Source organism: Macrosteles quadrilineatus, unplaced genomic scaffold (genome assembly GCF_028750875.1).
Source record: "Macrosteles quadrilineatus isolate MER2022 unplaced genomic scaffold, UCM_ALF_1.0 Scaffold_2__2_contigs__length_208266976, whole genome shotgun sequence".
NCBI lineage: Eukaryota > Metazoa > Arthropoda > Insecta > Hemiptera > Cicadellidae > Macrosteles > Macrosteles quadrilineatus.
In genome coordinates this window covers 141,762,057-141,780,695 of record NW_026542595.1, presented here as the reverse complement: position 1 = coordinate 141,780,695, position 18,639 = coordinate 141,762,057, and the positions used below count along the sequence as shown (strand labels likewise).

Sequence of the window (18,639 nt, the reverse complement as noted above, 5' to 3'; positions counted from 1 at the left end):
ACAAAGTGGTCGTTGTAAATTGACTTGGTCTCGGGTTGTCTGACTTAAATCTGTTTTATCGCTATCACACAGCTAGCAGTGTATATTTTCGATTTCTGTTTGCATTTCGGTAGAGTGAGTTTTGATAGAAAAAGTCTAATAGCCTAATATGAACTTATATTGATTTCCCTAATCTGTCAAATCCTAGACTACCGTATTAGAATAATGGAAGAAAAAAAAATTCCCGTGAAATACGTTATTATAGGCCTGCCAAAATTGTTATTTTCATTTTAGGATTAATATTTGTTTAACAGCTAAACTGACAGCTTGTCTTGTCTACCCGGTGTCGTATCGAAACCCTGTGCAGAAGAACATTGACAACAAAACTCTCGTGGGGATTGTTCAAGAAGACATGCTATAAAGGTGGACTTCATATCGAGGTTTACAATCACATGTGTTTAGGGATAAAAATGACACTTTTTATCGAGAGTATTTCAGCGATCATAACCCATAACACGTTCTTCCACAACTGAGGCAGACATGCGCTTGAACATCAACAACATTGCTATATGACATCTTGAACATGTGTTGATTACGAACATGGTGTGATATTATCCTACCTTACAATTTTTCTTGTTCCACAGAAAAGACCGTGGTCCCAGTGGGGGTGGCTGAATTGAAGGGGTCGCCCGTCCGCAAGCCCGCCCAGCGACGCCCAGTAACCGCCCAAGGCGCCAAACCCGCACCTCTCAGGGGTGAGTGTAATTTTAATTTGTGTCCTGATTGTTTGAAGTACTTATCACGATAGTTAATAGCGAAACGGGTTGATAAGCCATACATTGCTGGTTCTGGCCTAGCCCCCTGCACTATGGCACTGCTGGTACCACTGACTTGCTGATGTGACTTGCACCTTACACGACAAGGCTTTATATATAAGGCAAGTGGTATATAGTGACAGCCAGTTTAAGCTTAAACTACAGCACATTGTTTGGAGTCGAGATGAAATTCTGTCAGCTCGATTGAATCTCGAAGACATATCTTCGGTACGCAGTAGCAGATTAGCAAATACATTGTGCAATACGCTTATCGTACCTCGGGATGTCAGCTGTGCCTACGGTTGACACTGAAAACGTTCGTAGTAACAGTTGCGAAAGGTCGGTGCGTATGGGCGTATAAACAATACGCCCAGCGTGCCGTTCCCTGCCATTAGTTATTTTGACTAACAAATTTTATTGGCCCTGAATTTATAGACACTATTTAGTGCGCAACGGGCAGTGGACTAGTTTAAATACGAGTCGTAGTGGACGAAGCAGTGTCCGAAGTTTACAACATTAAAGATAATAAGTCGTAAATAAAGATAAGAGTTTAGGTTTTGTTCAAGTTTAGTGGTGCATGAGTTGCGGGTAAATTTAATAATATCACTGTATAATTTTGATGTTACTCGTATAGACATGTTGTGCCATCCCAGATGTTAACATCAAATAGTGCCATTTTCATCTCGTGTTCGCAATCTCGGTATGCACGAATATGCATGCGTGACCCAGACCTGTTTGGATGGGAACCGATTACCTTGGAACCCTGTTCTACTACAATCTGCAAGCTACAATTACGCTTAGGATGATTTATGATTGAAATTGCGTATAGATTAATGTTGAGAAAATATGAAACGACTTTCTCTATAATATGGACTACAGTATTTAATGTCGAGACCTTGCAGAGGTAAAATGTGATTAAACGTTACTTTGATTGTTGGACAAAAGCGGACAAACTCTAATGACAAACACGTTCATCTAGACATTCTTAACACAAATTCGTACTTTTGTAAGAAAGTGTCATTTACACAAAAATAATGGCTTCGATTCTCATGGTATAACGTTTATATCGTTGGGTATGCAGGTCAACTCAACCAAATAGAAAAAAATCCCTCAAAATACTCCTAAATCTGGGATTTTACCTTACCTTCAATAACAGTAAGTTTGTCTTGAAGGAAACACAATTTTCAATCAAACGAGAAGAAAGAAACCCCTAAAAAGTTGTAGGTCTATTATTTCAATGTTAAAAGTTGTTAAATGCATCGTTTGCACCATTCAGTTCTTGTAAAATGTGCAGTACGAAAATATTTAAAATACTGAACCTATAGTAGCGTTACTCTATCTGTAGTCTGTGGCTGAACGCACTAAATACGTTCTTTCGCCCCGTCATCCTCAATGAAACAAAATGAATGCAATATGTTTGTTTTGTTTTGATTGCCTCGTAGGCATCCTAAGTTCATTGGTCCGATGGTATTCACACTGAGCTTGGACCTGTGTACATTTTCTTTTATGAACGTCTTTGTACTGTAGTCACTCTGCATATGCGTTCGTACTAAGAGTGTACGTCACTATCCTATAAGACAAGGTTCAGTATGCTCGAGTAGAACGCCAATAAAGCAACAAGAAATTGTCCGAGTACGCAGGTTTGCTGCCACGGGGGTATTGTTCCATATTGTTGTGAGTTCGCCGTGAATGATCGATTGAATTACTTTCAATCCGCCGCTCGTGGAAATACCGTGTCCAACGTCCGGACATCCGTTACACTTCGCCCTTCCTCGTCCATCGCTTGTTGTCTGTCTGTTGTCTGCTGGGATGTTGTCTGTTGGGATGTTGATTGTAGTTGGAGATTCTCCGCTGCTTGAACATCAGTGTCACTTTCCTTCTCGCCCTCTGCTTGAACCAGATCAGTCGTCTAACCACAGACAACTCACGGTTTAGGATCTGCAGGATATGCCGAGCAGAGAAAAAACTGCTCCGAATACGCTTAGTTAACCAACGTTACTGAGCCTGAATTTGTCACATTTTGTAGTTACAGTACGGTATTATGAAATAAAATGTCATAAACATAATTTTGCCAATTATCACGTTACGCCACGCCACATTCAGCTCCGAATGAACGTGTACGATCAGGATCCGTATGTATCTCCGAAATTTTGCACAGAAAAACACGACTCTGAAACGGATTTATAATTTCCATTCTGAGCAATGCTTGAATCTCCTACCAATTAAGTATGAATAGTATGGCTACCGAGCTTAGGTGCACTCAGAAGAAAGGTTCGGGAGCTGTAGTAGCAAAAATATCTTGGTAACAAATTGGTGTATATTTATTCGCCAGTTAGGTATATATGGAGTATATTTTCTACATCGTCGCAAGATCGTGCACGTCTCCATCAACAGATGTTAATACGGTATTTTCTTCCAGTTTCTACCAACGGTTTCTACTGCTAGAGCTTAGCTAGAACGTTATCGATTGCACTGTACTGTATCCTAAATGCATGTAGCTTTCAGATTTGTAAATTATTATAATTCGTGTAAAACACAATAAATTCTTTAGAAGAAGAGGTTGTTTCCTGAAAATAAGGTTTATTGCCCCTTTAGTCCTTCAATACGCCCTTGCATAAGTTTCTTTTGTTTGTCTGCTCAGACGTTTATTTCTTTGAAATGTACTCTGTTGTAATTAGCGGTTCCTGGGATGTTCCTGTTTCCCACCGCGATTCCCACGTTGACGTCTCAACGTCTCACGTCGGGATAAATCCTAGTAGAAAGTGTTCCCATGTGGACGTGGGAGACTGATTAGCAATGTTAACACCTGTTGTTCTTTACCACTTACGTAATGCAATCCATCAGCTTGCATCAAAAATGCATAATGCATTGCGGTACTAGATGCTGTAATAATGTGCAACACAAATAAAATATCTGTCTATAGTTAATTAAAGCAAACCATCAGTTACAGTAAGATTTATTTTTAAAAACACCACATTCAATCAGACTAGAAGTAAATGCCGAATAAAAATTGGGGTTTCCAATACTGAACTAACTTGTTCATCCCTGTCTCAACCTTTGTCAATCTTGTTGATATTATTATGCAAAATATTGATAGGAAATAGGCAAAAAGAGCTGTCACCAATTAGGATAGTTTTTATAATAATTGATTAGTTCATAAAACCAGCTATACAAGTTGTATAGTAGTCCAAACTGAAATGAGTAGAGAGGGTAGAATCATAGAATGAAATAGACGCCTTGTGCTCTTGTGCACCGGTGGCTTTGTCAGTTACCAACGATACAGAACTCATATACATCACACAATGCATACAGCATACGCGTAGTGTAAATAGTTTGTAACTTCAGTATCTAATAGTCAATGGTCAAGGAAAAGTTTTGAATCATAAAAAAGCTACTGACTTTTGTCATTATGAAACCGGCCACCCTCTGAAAAACGAACAATTTAACCACTCAACTTGACTATTTCCCTTTGCCAACTCTGTTAACTACTAATTCTCACATTACATTTAGCGTGCAACACTAACTGCGAGTTGAATCGTCGTAATGCGTTTGGGAGTTATCGCCTTGGAGAAGTGACAACCTGTAACGTGAAGTCATTATCATAGGAACGAGCTTTAAACAAGACAAACGCCAACAATTGTATTGCTAATCGAAACCTACGTACATCGCAGTGGGCGGCCTATCTACGTTCTCACAACCTATCACGCCGACAACCGGTTTATGGCGATGTGTACAGCGCATGCGCGGTAACGCCGGTAACGCACTAGGCATGCGCTGTAATGTGCGCGGCAGGTGAGCGGCCAGGTTCGCAATGCGGCGCTGTAATTATCGCCCGTGGGATTATGCACGACTTGGAATTCAATTTAGCAACTCGTTCGCGATTGATTGCGAACGTTTTCAGATCTTTATCGCTATCAAGAAAGTTACGATCTGTGTGGACGATTGTGTGATGTATAATATTATGGTTAGGGAGGGGGGGTTGTATTTACAGTATGGATCCGACAAAGTCGTGGTTCTAGGGAAGGGGGTTGATTCGATGTGTCTGAAAAATATTTTGATAGCTACTGAAGAATTTCAATTATTGTCATGCTGACGTACACGTCAGAACTAATTCAAAACAAATGTGAACAGTGGTACTTTTTTATAAACTTAATATCGACATTTTTACCAAACGAATGAATATTTAGATAACATACCGATGAAATAATATGAGCCCGATCTTATAAAAACTGTACATGGAATAGAAAGTTGACATCTGGTTTTGGACATTAAAATAACTCTAACCTCCTCCTTTATGAATTCGTGATTTTCGGAAATTTTTGAAACAAAACATTAAGTTCAGGATGACTCACTTTAACCCAACAAAAAATGACTTAAGTACAAAACGAGTAACATTTACTCTGTCCATACAGTATTAAATATATATTGAGAAATATCTTTTTCTCAAGGAGTGTTTTTTTTTTATTATATAACAACGCCGAATTATTTCAGCCTTATCATCAGACAGTAATATTATGGCTGGCATACTGGGCTCATTGTGGGTTATTCTTGATTAGGTTAGATGGCCTTTTGTCTCCAAACTACAATCATAGATAAAAGGAGTATAGACACTTCTACTTCTTTTAATCTATGCTACAATGGAATCTTCTCATTGTGTAGCTTTGGATTGTACACATTTAAATACTGTATCGATGAAATTATAAACAAACAGTTCCTCTGTGCCACTTATATCTACAAACCTGCTGCACTTCCACTTTACCATTCCCGCCAGTCGGAGTCGGACGTCGGACGGCGCTTGTTGCATACAAAGCTGCACTTCCCCTGTCAATCGCACGTCTTGACAGAGTAACGGACACGGTTCATTTGATATAGTACTCAGTCTGATCGGACCGCTGGTCGCTGGTGGCGGGCTAACCTCAAACAGCTGACCCACATTCCTCGCACAGCTGTTGCGTTCGCGCCAAAGTGCAGACCGCGACCCGCCATTTCACCTGCGCATTTGTTTATTTGAGGTTATGTCCGTCCGCTTGTACAACTTGTAGACCTCGGTGTGGGTGTGCTAGTGGTGTGGTGTGATATACATGTGTTTACCCATAGCCGTCTCTAGTATACCTAATTACTTGGGTATGTAGGAGGGAGTGGTTAAGTGACATCCAGAGTATGTAGTAATTTTAACACTATTAATTGTGAGTCTGTGAGTGAAGTGTTGTTTTATCCAGAGAATAAAGAGAGTTACTTTCTCTTTATTCTATGGCGTATTTCTTGATTTATATCATTAGTCAATGTTTATATTTAAAACGAACGAGTGAGGTTTAGTTGTGGATGCATAAATTACAATGATATAGAAATATATTCAATACACAGTCGGATGCTAGTTTTACATATAAACTCTTATTAAATCACAACATTTTGTTAATCCGTAACCACGGCGTATTTAAATACCCCCGCCGCAGCAAACCTGCCGACTAAGCGAATTTCCATTTGTCCTAATTTATTTTTTAATTAAATCTATTTAAATGACATTATGTTTAACGATTACCTAGGTTTGCTGGTATAAGGAAACTAATAAAGTGTGGTTTTTAGTAAAATAATACCTTAGTGTAAAATGGATAAATTTGCCAAGTTTGATAAAAATATATCCATAAACTAGCAAACTACAAAAATTTACAATATTCTCTATAAGAATCACATGGCAATTTTAAACTTACAATTTCTTTAATTTTCTCCGCTACTACTACTAGAATTTTCTCCGTTTAAAAAAATACTTTTTCAAACAGAGAACGCATTTTTAACGTTTTCAATACAATAAAAGATCTAAACTAAATTATTTTTACATTAGTGACATTATTTTTATGTTCTCGTTCTGTCCCAATCTATTTGTGTGGATATTGCACATATTGTCAGACTGTTCCAGTCTCCTGTTCCATGTCTAATGGGTGATCGACTTCAATACCAGCGTCCCAATGATGTAACTCTCACAAGAGAGTATGGGAGAGTGGAACGTGGGAAATTCGTCATATCCACGACCAATTGTTACTTGGAACCCTTCTTAATTGTTATTACATTACACATTACTTAATAGCTTATTCGTGGACAATTAATTTAAAAGCTTGCGGGTAGTGAACGTGTAAAAACATTATATACTATAGTACGAAAATTCGGAAAAAAATTAAATATAACTATAACTATACTATAATTAAATTTGGACAAAACAATTAAGATTGTTTTCAATTAATTAAAGTGCGGAACTTCTTTACTTGAGACCTATGTAAAAAAAACAATGAACACAGGCTTTTAGATATGGCGTCATACTGTGATCCATCGTTTCGGAGCCAACCTTTGCCTGTAAACAGTAGATTCATACGTATTTAGGAATACAAAAAAGACAGACCTAAATCTAGGGGTACTTTCTCTGTTTTGGAACTAAACTAAGTGCTCTCTGGTAATGATAAAAATATTTAAATTTGGATAAGCACTTTTGTTTAAAACCAGAGTAAAAATGGAACTTGAAATTCTTACCTGTAATTGATATGTTAATTGAAATGTGTTCAAAGAGTAAATTTTAGAAAAGAGGACTATACTACTTGATTGAACTTTCCTAAATATTGAAAATACATTATTAGTTGTTTTATAGGATATTTAACGTGTGTTAGGACTGTATCTTTTGGTATCCCAATAACCCGTAGTATTTCTCACAGTCAGGTTCTAATATTGTTCTACAAGCCAACTCGCATAACCCGCTAAATAACCACCGGGTTCAAACCGGGTTGGTAATTTATGCGGGGCGAAATAGAGGGGGGGATTGAATGAAAGTGAAAGGTCACTAGAAAGTACACTTGTAGGCGGAGGTCTACAGTCTACAGTTGCAGTATGTTAGACACAATGGACACGGAATATTCCATCGAGGGTGTGCGGGAGATCGTGGCGTCTCATAGCTCCGATTCTCACAACTCCGAGTGACTACGAGCAGAACTTGAATCAACTATGACCTTAGGATTCGGTACAGTCGGTATTATAGGATCACCTATCGGGACTTAGTGCAGAAAACTAGCCAAAAATGGTGGGAACTTTGTCCAAGATTGCCGCGTTTTTCGGCAGCAAATCCAGTCTGCAGTCATACCCAAGTGCGTACTCCGTCCAGACCACCAGGACCGAGGACCTTCAGGACTTTCGGCCCAGGACGTCAAGGACTCGCAGGAGCTCCGTCTTCGCGTCCTTTCGGTCATCTAGGAAGACGAAGGGTGAGTCTCGTTGGGTTTGGGACTCTGGGTTTGGTGAGGTTAAGGTAAACGCGATGATCAGTTGTTGTTGAGGAGGTTGAACAACGTTTTCGGATAGATGTACTTGAGAGAAATAAATATCAACAAACAAGGGACTATAAAATATGTGATAGAAATAGCTGGGAAGTTCAGAATTGGAGCTTTAAATTGTGTTAATCTTTCGTAGTCTTAGCGTCAATTAACATTTTAATGGGTTTGTTCAAAGAGTGTTCATCTCAATAAAAGCTAATAAAACGATCAATTGGTCGCAGTGGAACCTACGTAGATCTTTAACTGTCATGGAATTTTTAAGCCGAGATGGTGAATATTTACAGCGATTATTGTTTTCAGTAGGTATGGTTTAAAAACGCATTTCACACGTTGTTGCTGTTAAACTACCTAATGTGGGTTTGGGAACTCAACACTTAAGTTAATAAAGTTGAAAATAAAGAATAGATTAATGTTAATCTGACTTTTAAATTGAATATGAATTACTAAGTTTTTTTTGGAAGTCGATAGTTAGGTGTATAAAACTAACGTCACATACCCTTTGAAAACCATCCCAAAACAAAACGGTCACCTTACCTAAAATGTGTACCAAACAAAGAACCTCCTAGCAAGGTAGAAGTTAACCAGACGATGTCGTCATTTGTTTGGTGTTACGACATAAATTCAACTTTTCAGTTTGGAGTCGTACGTTTGTAAAATTAATTCTCGCCGCGTATAATCAGACCTCCTCCGCTGTCGTAAAGTGCTTTACAAAGCGACTAGAGAGCCGAAACATCCGAACCGCCCACGGGAGCGTCCCCAGCTACAGGTTGTGTTTAAAATGTAAATTTGCCGCCCAAACAGAGGGATTGGCTTTACGCAGGGGGTGCGCCGCGGTTGTATAATTTTGTTGACGAATAGACAAGACAAATCGTTTGATAGACATTGATGATCTGTCTACCTTCATATTGATCAAACTTAACCCATTAAAATAACCTTTAAACTCAGTGAAGTTTTTTAATGTTCAAGACAGTTACGTCTTCTTTTGTCCACAACCAATATTTTGTAGTACATAGTATCCAGAAGTATGTTCTAGTCTCATAACACTGCCAAAGTCCATCTGTCTAAAATTTTTGAACATTATGAGACTTCAGTATACTATTTTCTCACTGATAATTTGATTTGTGTTTTTTTTATACGGACACTGCAGTCTCGTACATTAAGAAACTTGGACATTTGGAAACTCTCTAATATTTTGTGATACAGCAGGAATTTAACTTACCACGTAATCCAGAGTTATGCATAAACCCGTGGCTTAATATTTACCGATATATTTACATTTGTTCATATTATTGCTGTGAACGTAAAATTCCACGACGGGAATCCTTAGGATATCCAATCAAAATATTTATAAATTTTCCGTTTCACATATTCTCCAGTCGGTCCATTCATTTAACGTGATTTCAGGGAGCTGGTTTTATTATTGTCAAAATGGGCAAAGTGATGTCTACAAACAGCTGATTCAACAATCAGCTGGTATTTAGATTCACTTGTCGGCTTGCGCGGGCCAGTGCCAAAGTGATATCCCCTCCATTGACAAGTCCAGTCTCTAGTCAGTTGTGTTGTGTGTGTGTTCGCCGGTGAAGCCGCCGGGTTTGGTGACGTGAACGCTCGCAAAGTGTGTTTTGTAGTACAAATAGTTGTACGTGATCCGTCGCAAAAATTAAGGCTAGGTAAAGTTAGTTTTGATGTTGACGCGCTGTTTTCCTTTACTTAAAAAATACTATTATATCAAGGAAGAGTGTATAACTTATGTATTCGTCCAATTTATAGCCTACCGCCAGGAAAAAAACTTTTATTTAGTAGGTTGTATTATTTTACGTTTAAAAAATATATTGTATAACGTAGTCATACAAGTTTCCTTTTTTCTGTCTCTTAAATAATCGTTTAGTTGATTTTGATTCAGCATCGTAAAATTTCAGCTCAATTTATCAAGACATTGTATATTTTATAATTGATTATAGAATTGACCAAAAACAGTAGACATCGCGGAATTAATTTAGTTTTCCCACTAGGCAGATTCACAATAAAAATCCTTAATTAACCCATCAGTATTTAAACATAATTTTGTTTGTTTTATCAGCTGATCTCAAATACATCTAAAAGACAAGCAAACAAACTTATCATCCAAAATCAAGTGTTTGCACATGTTTCGTGTACCGTTCGTAATTAATTCAGTGGGTTTCAAGTGGTTTTCAACAATTAACAATCATTTAACGCAATTTTTGGCGCCGCCGCGGCGCACAGTTGTACGACGATGGACCGACAACGGAAGAACACACCTCAAAACGATACCGGAAACACCTTTTTGTAACGGAAATTAGTGTTATTGTTGTTCTAATAGCCTGGCGCTAGACCAAACGTTTTACGCGGTCTGCTAACTGCTGTACTGGCAATGGATACTGGCACTTTGATAAACTATAAACGTGTCCTGTTAGGTATAAACAAAACATAGTTTAATGTAACATTTTTACCTACCTCCATTATTGTTGATTTTTTTCACTTATTGTTATTTGGATAGTTCACATTTAAATGTTTACCATCAAGAAATAAAATTTTGACGAAGTTCGGTCAGTTTAAGTCAACTTTAGTAAATAATCAGCAGGTTTTGGCGAAAATTGTCTTCAAGCAACTAACGACGTTCGTAAAACGACACTGTCATTTTCCTCTGATTTTACTAAATTATGTTTTGTAGCATAGTTAGTTGAGTTCGATAAAGTTTTGTAGAATTCGTCAGCGTAAGTTATATGCCCGTTAGGAATCAAGCAGTCTTATTCGCTATTTATATGAAGTTAAATTACTCTAATTCACTGCACTGAAATAAGGACATTGTAGGCTTCTCTTTCTCATGCATTTATGTCAAACCAATACAATATACATGTAACCTTATTATCATTATTGTACTGTACAAGCCAATTGACATATCGTTTTAAAATAATTACGGAACCTTTCACCGGGTGGAATTGGTTGGTTTGGTCTTTATTACTTTTTAATTGCGTTAGGCTAAAAACACGATATAATTAAAGATATCACGTATGGGGAACAATTCACAATCAGACGATTCAACAGCGATATTTCAATGAAGGGACTCTCACTCACAACTCTTTGTATATTCAAGAGTTTCCGACATTAGCACACAGTAGAGGACGTAGTACTACTGACCTAAAAACACAATGAGTAGTATTCAGCCATTATGCTGAGGCACTGTGAACTTTGCCGCCGCAATGTGGCTACGCGCAGCGGAATGCGGAATCTACGCGAGAATCGAACCTACGCGTAGTTGCTGAAACTGGAACACCGCGTGGAATCATGTAGAAGCTACGTTTTGGGTGAGATTCCTAATTCGAACCAATGAAGATGGTCACTGTTTTGTCGGAGAATGAGAATGGTAAGTTGCTTCTGTCGTTGTTGACAGACTTTGATAAGATTTTAGTAAATCTGTGTGCTGTAGAAAATGTAAACAATGTAATCGCCAACACGCCTCCAGTTTAGATTACAATGTTTACATCTCTGGATTGCAAACAACACTGAAAGTCAACAGGCATTAATGAACAACTTAGAATTTGTTTACCATTCGCCTTAATGGGTTAAAAAGTAGTTCGTGGTTATATTCAGATTTGTTACAAATTTATTTTCATGACACAGCAAAAGAATTATGGTCCTTTCAAATTTACAAATGTATGTGTTTTGAACCAAACTTTCGAATTTTACTTCTTGTAGTTTATTGTATTTGTTTAATTTGTGTATCTTGAAAATTTGCTTCAATGAAGGTTTGACGCATTCTTCGTCACTTTTTCCTCGATTTCATAATTTAATATTTGATAATGTTGCATAATATAATTCGTTCGTATTCCAAAAAGCTGAACATGAACGAATAGCAAGTGTAGACTAAGAGCTTTCTCACTGACTAACATCAGCTGTTTATTAATTAGACAGGAACATTTATTTGTTAAACACCCAATAGTAAAAGGCAGCTATGTCTACCAAAAGCTATTGATTATACCCAGGATTGAACCGAAGATCTTCTGAAATTCATACAATCACAATAACGAATCAGCCACCCATATAGTATATCATTAGTCGACTGTTTCATCATTCTATACAGAAGTACCAACTACAGGTACGAACATGAGTGTTTTAGCGTTGAATTGTTAATTATTAAATTTATATGCACTTTGCTCCAGCAGTTGGAAGTGCAGTTACCCGCTACACTCAATTTAAACCAGCTTAAGTCTAGCCCCGTCATGTTCTGTACACTCTCCACTGCAATCTTCTCCGCTTAACCTCCTTTCACTCGATTCGTTCATCCTTTCAATGCTTAAGTTGCGAAATGATTCTCGGTCGCTGCTCAGGATCATCTCAATCACAATATGACTTTAGAGTGGGTCTCCCAGAAAAATGACTGCAGCGATGGCCTATCTAGTATCTTTCTATGGTTAATTTTAGATAATCTAAAATTTTGTCCTCTTCTCCCACTGGACATTTAATTTTCCTTTTCAGTCGTAATTTACTCGTGAATGTTTTTTTTCTTTACTAATTACTGTATCTTTACTGAGTAAAGACGAAAATAATTTTTGTTGGACGAATACTTGTTCGTGGCTACTCTTACAGTAGTTCTAGTTTCATGGCTAATTACTTGATAGTTTGAGGCTAAATTACTCCGCAGAGTCACAGACTTAAACGTATAACATCTTTGCTTGTAAATATTTAAGTTAAAAGCATGGAATTAAGGGTTAATAAGAGAGACTTCTTCCATATTTGGTAATATCTGATAGGTTAGTAGGTTATTTATAAAACTTGACTGGCAACTCTTGTTTATCATCCCCTTTATTGCGACGATTTAAGCTATTTTCATACGAACTCAACGAGTCGTCAGAATGTTACATGAAAGGAAATAAAAATGTTGATCTTACTGAAGACACAGAAACGCAGCATGGCAGCATCTCATTTCAAAACGGCCTCTGTAAAAATCACAAAGATATCGCCATAGCGCACCACGTCAAATGTATCATGCTAGGAAGGTGTCAAGTTATATTCAACCCTCGCCGGAAACATAATTAGGCCGCATGACCGGAAGTGGCGGTGTCGTTGCTCTAGGGATGTCCTTATTGGCTGACAGTGGTGCGAGGTTTGAATGTCATAACAGATCTGAACACACATACAGAAAGATCGTCCCCATAGGAATCACCGTAGGAACTCGAGATCGTGTTTTGATAGCATCGAGTTTTTTAAAAAGGTTCGGATAATGTATCAGTAAAGGGATGCCGTATAGTTGTGTTAGTTTTGACGTTTCATTACGGGAGACTTCAATGATACATGGATTTGAAGTATATCCCAGATAAAATCTACAAGTTTGTTGTTATGTTTAATGAGTTTAAAGATCCATGAAAACTCATAAGTCATGTGGCCGTTACGGATATTGTTACTAAGAACCGTTGCCCAAAGAGCTTAAATATTAATCAAAAGGAGATTATATAAACTATAATCTAACATTAATTTGGAAAACATTCAAAATATATTTTTACCGTCCTAAGCATTTTAATAATTTTTAGATTTAAGCTGTTGTTTGAAACTCGTAGGCATTGGAAGTCAGTCATGCATTAAAAAAGAACACCTTTGTCAGAAGCGTACGGTTTTTGGTATTATGGATTCAAACATTATTGGCAAAATAAATAGAACACTCACACATTTTATTTAAAATATACACGATTCCAAAGAAAATTGTCCTTGCAAAAATGCACGTATTTAAATTGTTTCTTATCTCACCATTGTGAACTATTGAATTTTTTTTATTAGGAATTTATTACCGCGCTGCATACTGATTGATTTTATATCGGTATTTAACAGCTTGGTGTCAACAAAGGTAATTTATACTTGTATTATTCATTACAAGTATAAATTACCTTTGTTGAGCTGTTGAACTTGTTGAAAACATTATTCATATAATGTTTTCAGTACCCAATGTAGGCCTACACATTAGTAAAGATCACTAAACATTTTCAGTATACGTTTTCATCATGTTGTTGGCACATGGCCATGCCACTAAAAGGCTAACAGTAGTTTTAGTGGTACAGGTTGGTAAGATGTAAACATGACGCAAGCAAATCGGTATATCAAAACACTCGAGCTAAATTTAAACTCGCACTGGCTATGTCCAGCAGGAGCTGCCGGCAGACTTTGTTTTGGCACAGATCTGCAGCGATTCAACCTACAATTTAATGATCTGCCTCCAAAAACTACGTTATGAAAACATGCCAGTGTTAGGGTTCAAGGGAAATCAGTAATTTGGCAACTTTACATGTTACTGTATTTTATAGATTTTATTTTATTTGTTTACGTTTCAGAAGCCTATAGGCCTATTCTCTTTACTGCTCAATGATTTCTCTCTATCTCTCTAAAAAAATAGAGTTTCAACTTAAAATTTGTTATTATAGATAATAATCTACTTACGTATCACGTATGCCAGTAGGTGTCAATTATTAAAACTTGATATGCTGTACATGTTTCAAGCCTAAATACGGCTCATCTTCAGCAGCATTTTTCTATGTACAATTTTCACATCGAGAGATGATTGTCGACTATATACAGACCACATATACACACAAACACAGAACGTTTTAGCATGCTATTTTTATTATTTACATGTGTTTTTGTAGCGTACGCTCGTTTAAACAATACCCGACCGGACGACATTTGTAGGCCTACTGAGGAACACGAACACGGGAGGGGGGGAGTGACGTCACGGTATCAGCTGACTGGTGGTTGTCATTTCCAGTTTTGTTATCTACATCGTAATACAGCTGATAGGTGATTTTGTCCGAATATTCCTCTCTCGTATTTAACATGGTTTCATTGCCGTGTTCTTTCACATGTTGGTAAATAAATAATTCCTCCCATACTTTGGCTTTGTTTTTCTGGCTACAACTTTTCAAAATACTTAATGATTTTTCAAACTCGATTTTATGACCTATGTTATCCTTAAGATGTTGTGCAACAATCGACGTAGGTTTATTCTGTTTAGAGGCATTATGTTCCTTAAACCTTTGAGAAAACGACCTATTTGTGTACCCGACATATTTTTTGTCACATTTGTCACCACCGTTGCATTGTATGAGATATACCCCTTTATCTTGCTTTTTATCAATGGATCGTTTCTGTCCTTGGAGATGGTTTCTGTTGATTTTGTATCCAGGGTGGAATCCATAATTTTTGAAAATGTTGCCAATTGTTTCAGAGTGTTTGTTTACATAGCAGAAGGGGATATATTTTTTATTTGTAGAAGGATTTTTCGGTTTATTTAGGTTCTGTTTTGTTTTCCTAATTAAGTTGTCAACTAATTGAACATTGTAGCCATTGTTAAAAGCAATCTGTTTAATAATGCTCTTTTCTTTTTCAAATTCACGGGGACAAAGGTTGTATGTAAGAAGTCGGTAAACCATGGATCTGAAAGCTGCTAATTTATATTGATTAGGGTGATTGGAACTTTTCGGTATTACTAAGTCAGTTTGTGTGGGTTTCCTATAGATGCCAAACTCATATTCGCCATTGTTTGCTTTGGTTATTTTAATGTCTAAGAAATTTAGGCAATTGTTGGTTTCCAGTTCCATTTTAAATTTGATGGAGTTATGAATCTTGTTTAAATGTTTTATGAAAACGTTTGCTTGTCAGCTGATATCGTGACGTCACTCCCCCCCTCCCGTGTTCGTGTTCCTCAGTAGGCCTACAAATGTCGTCCGGTCGGGTATTGTTTAAACGAGCGTACGCTACAAAAACACATGTAAATAATAAAAATAGCATGCTAAAACGTTCTGTGTTTGTGTGTATATGTGGTCTGTATATAGTCGACAATCATCTCTCGATGTGAAAATTGTACATAGAAAAATGCTGCTGAAGATGAGCCGTATTTAGGCTTGAAACATGTACAGCATATCAAGTTTTAATAATTGACACCTACTGGCATACGTGATACGTAAGTAGATTATTATCTATAATAGTATATTAAAGGTGTCAAGGCTGATTAATTTGATATTAAAATTTGTTAGATAACAGAAATATTGTATAACTCGTTAACAGCTACAATTTCCTAAAATTGGTGCCTCTAACGTTGGCAAATTAAAAATTATAAGTTAATTTTCCAAACGTGAATGATCATTGGATTACTTTTCACACATCAGTTTCTATTTACCAAGTAGTTGTTGGTACCATTATTACAGTATATGGAACAAACATTGCACGTAATTCTTGGTGCAAGTGTGTAGTTGTGTGTGTGCGCCATACAAGGCGAGAGAGCAGAGAAAGCTGTGATAAGGCAGGACAGGAAGTGGGAAGTGCAACTTTGTCATGATACTGAGACTAAGAAGTCTGTAACTTAAATTCAGCGAGGTTGTCTTTGGATCACCAGAACAAAATTGTCTTGTGTAATCATACCATGGATTGAATTTTAAATATACTGTATACTGAAAACTTAAAAACAGAGTTAATGCATTAGTTGTCCACTGAATGCAAAATAAATAAATAAAAATTCCTTTATCTCCAAGTGAAAGATTGATATTTATGAAAATAGATTTTTCTATTGATTAAAAAGAATACAAAAGAATTAATGTTTTGTTTGTAGGACTTGTAACAAAGAATAGTCAAGGTGGTATATAATTTGAGGTTTTTAAGCCTAATTATGTTCTCAAAAATACTGCCTTCAGTGCCTTCTTTCTCATTACTCTTAACCGGGGCCAACGTTTTAACCCAATAGCCTAGCATGAAATTTTGTATTAGTAGCAAAACTCAATATAATACCCCTAGTATTCTGAGAATCAACACACCAGCAATCAAAACTCGCCATGCTTGTTTTTGCATTCAGATTTTCTTTTTAGGGTTTCTCTTACACTCGTACTGATACAATCCATATATTACCTATATTTTTGGCACCCTCTTTTTGTTTGAATTTTTTATTTGAACTCGTTAAATAGATTATGTTGTTTGTTATGGCTATTCTTCTATGGAGCGGGTTCTAAGAGCCGTTGCTATGAAGATATGTAATATCCTTTATTCATGTTCGGTTGCTTGTTGCAGATGTCAACCGTGTGGCTTGCAATGCTGTCGCGGCTGTTGGCAAGGTGGAGGTGCCTCGACCGGTGTCGCAGCCGTTGCCCTCTGTACGGCTGGATGTTGCCACTAAGGAGCTGCGCCACGCTGCGCAGGGAGTCCAGGCATTGGGCGTCCTACTTAACTACCTCGTCTACGACGTAAGTTTTTTTACTGAAAATTCCTCCTTCATCCATTATGTGACAATGCAGAGTCCAGTTGTGAGCGTTAACCTTTTAGATAATGTAAATTTACTAGTATCTGGAAGGATTCTAACTTGAAACCATTAACTGGATTCTGAAACAAATTTTGTTAAGTTATTGAGCTTTCTGAAAACGTCCAACGGTGTTGGACCTTACCCTACCCACCAGCGTTAGTGCTAGACACTTGAATGTTTTCTCTCTACCTTACTTTTCTTTGTAAGTCCCAGAATGAAAAAAATAGTTCATAATGTGTTTGGAAGTTCCATATTACAATACCCTCTATATTCTAATTTGGAACCTCCCAACAAGTTCTGGACACTATTTGATCATTCTGGGACTTCCGTAAAGAAGTAAGGTACAGAGGAAACATCCAATAGGACATTTAAGTGGTGTCTAGCACTAGTCGCTGGTGTCAAGGGCATAGTCCAACACCTTCCCTCTCGCCCTCATGTACTGCAACACTTGCGGTGGAGGAAGACTCTGCTCCCTGTGCAATAGGAATTTCATCACAGTATTCGTCGCTTGAGCTCTTGCTCAGCAAAAGTATAATTCCACAGTCGTCGATAAGAAAATGTCCTCTCTACCTTACTTTTCTGTGGGACATCTAATTGGGAGAGTTCTAAGGTTTTTAGCAAGAAACATTCTGGGCACTTCTAACATGCAATGTTTTTCATGTGGCGGCTAAAGGGTGTTGCCTTTAAACTAAACATGAGTTTACCGAATCCCTGCTACTGGCTATTAAATCCTACAGGTCTGGCTTAAAAATAGGGGTTAAGGTAAATTGTAGAGGCAGGGTAGGAAATGTCAGTGTGACATTTACTCTCATTTGTTCCCTTGTTAAAGAGGTTTTACAACATTGATTTAATGTAACACTGTTGTGTTTCAAATCGTCTTTAATTTGTAATGGTGAATAAGGATGTACTGTGTTTTCTTATTTTTTTAGTACTGGTTTTGGTTTATAGTTTTAATCTATGTCTACAGTTAACCAGTCTAATTTGCAATGTTTTCTGAAAATGACGGTGAATCAAAATCGCTTACATTTAACAAATATAGGATTGGTTTATGAAAATGTTCATTGTTATAGAAGAAGATTTAGAGTGGTCAGTGTGATTTAAATCATTCTTTAAACACATTTTTTAATTTTACAGTACATAAATTTTAAAGTGAAATCCCTAGATATGTAACTGTAATTGTAACTGAATCTTAATACAATTAGTGCTCTTTTTAACACGTTCACTGCTAATGACGCACTTGTGC

General features: G+C 37.1%; 1 protein-coding gene across 2 annotated transcripts in view; it reads left to right on the top strand.

The window, feature by feature from the left end:
* LOC128988076 (uncharacterized) overlaps window positions 1-18,639 on the top strand; it is a 153,784-nt gene that overhangs the window by 126,246 nt on the left and 8,899 nt on the right. For both annotated transcript variants that reach the window (XM_054409271.1, XM_054409272.1), the window contains 2 exons: window positions 624-734; window positions 17,168-17,340. In XM_054409271.1, the coding sequence (XP_054265246.1) occupies window positions 624-734; window positions 17,168-17,340 (284 nt within the window). The remainder of the gene's footprint in view (window positions 1-623; window positions 735-17,167; window positions 17,341-18,639) is intronic.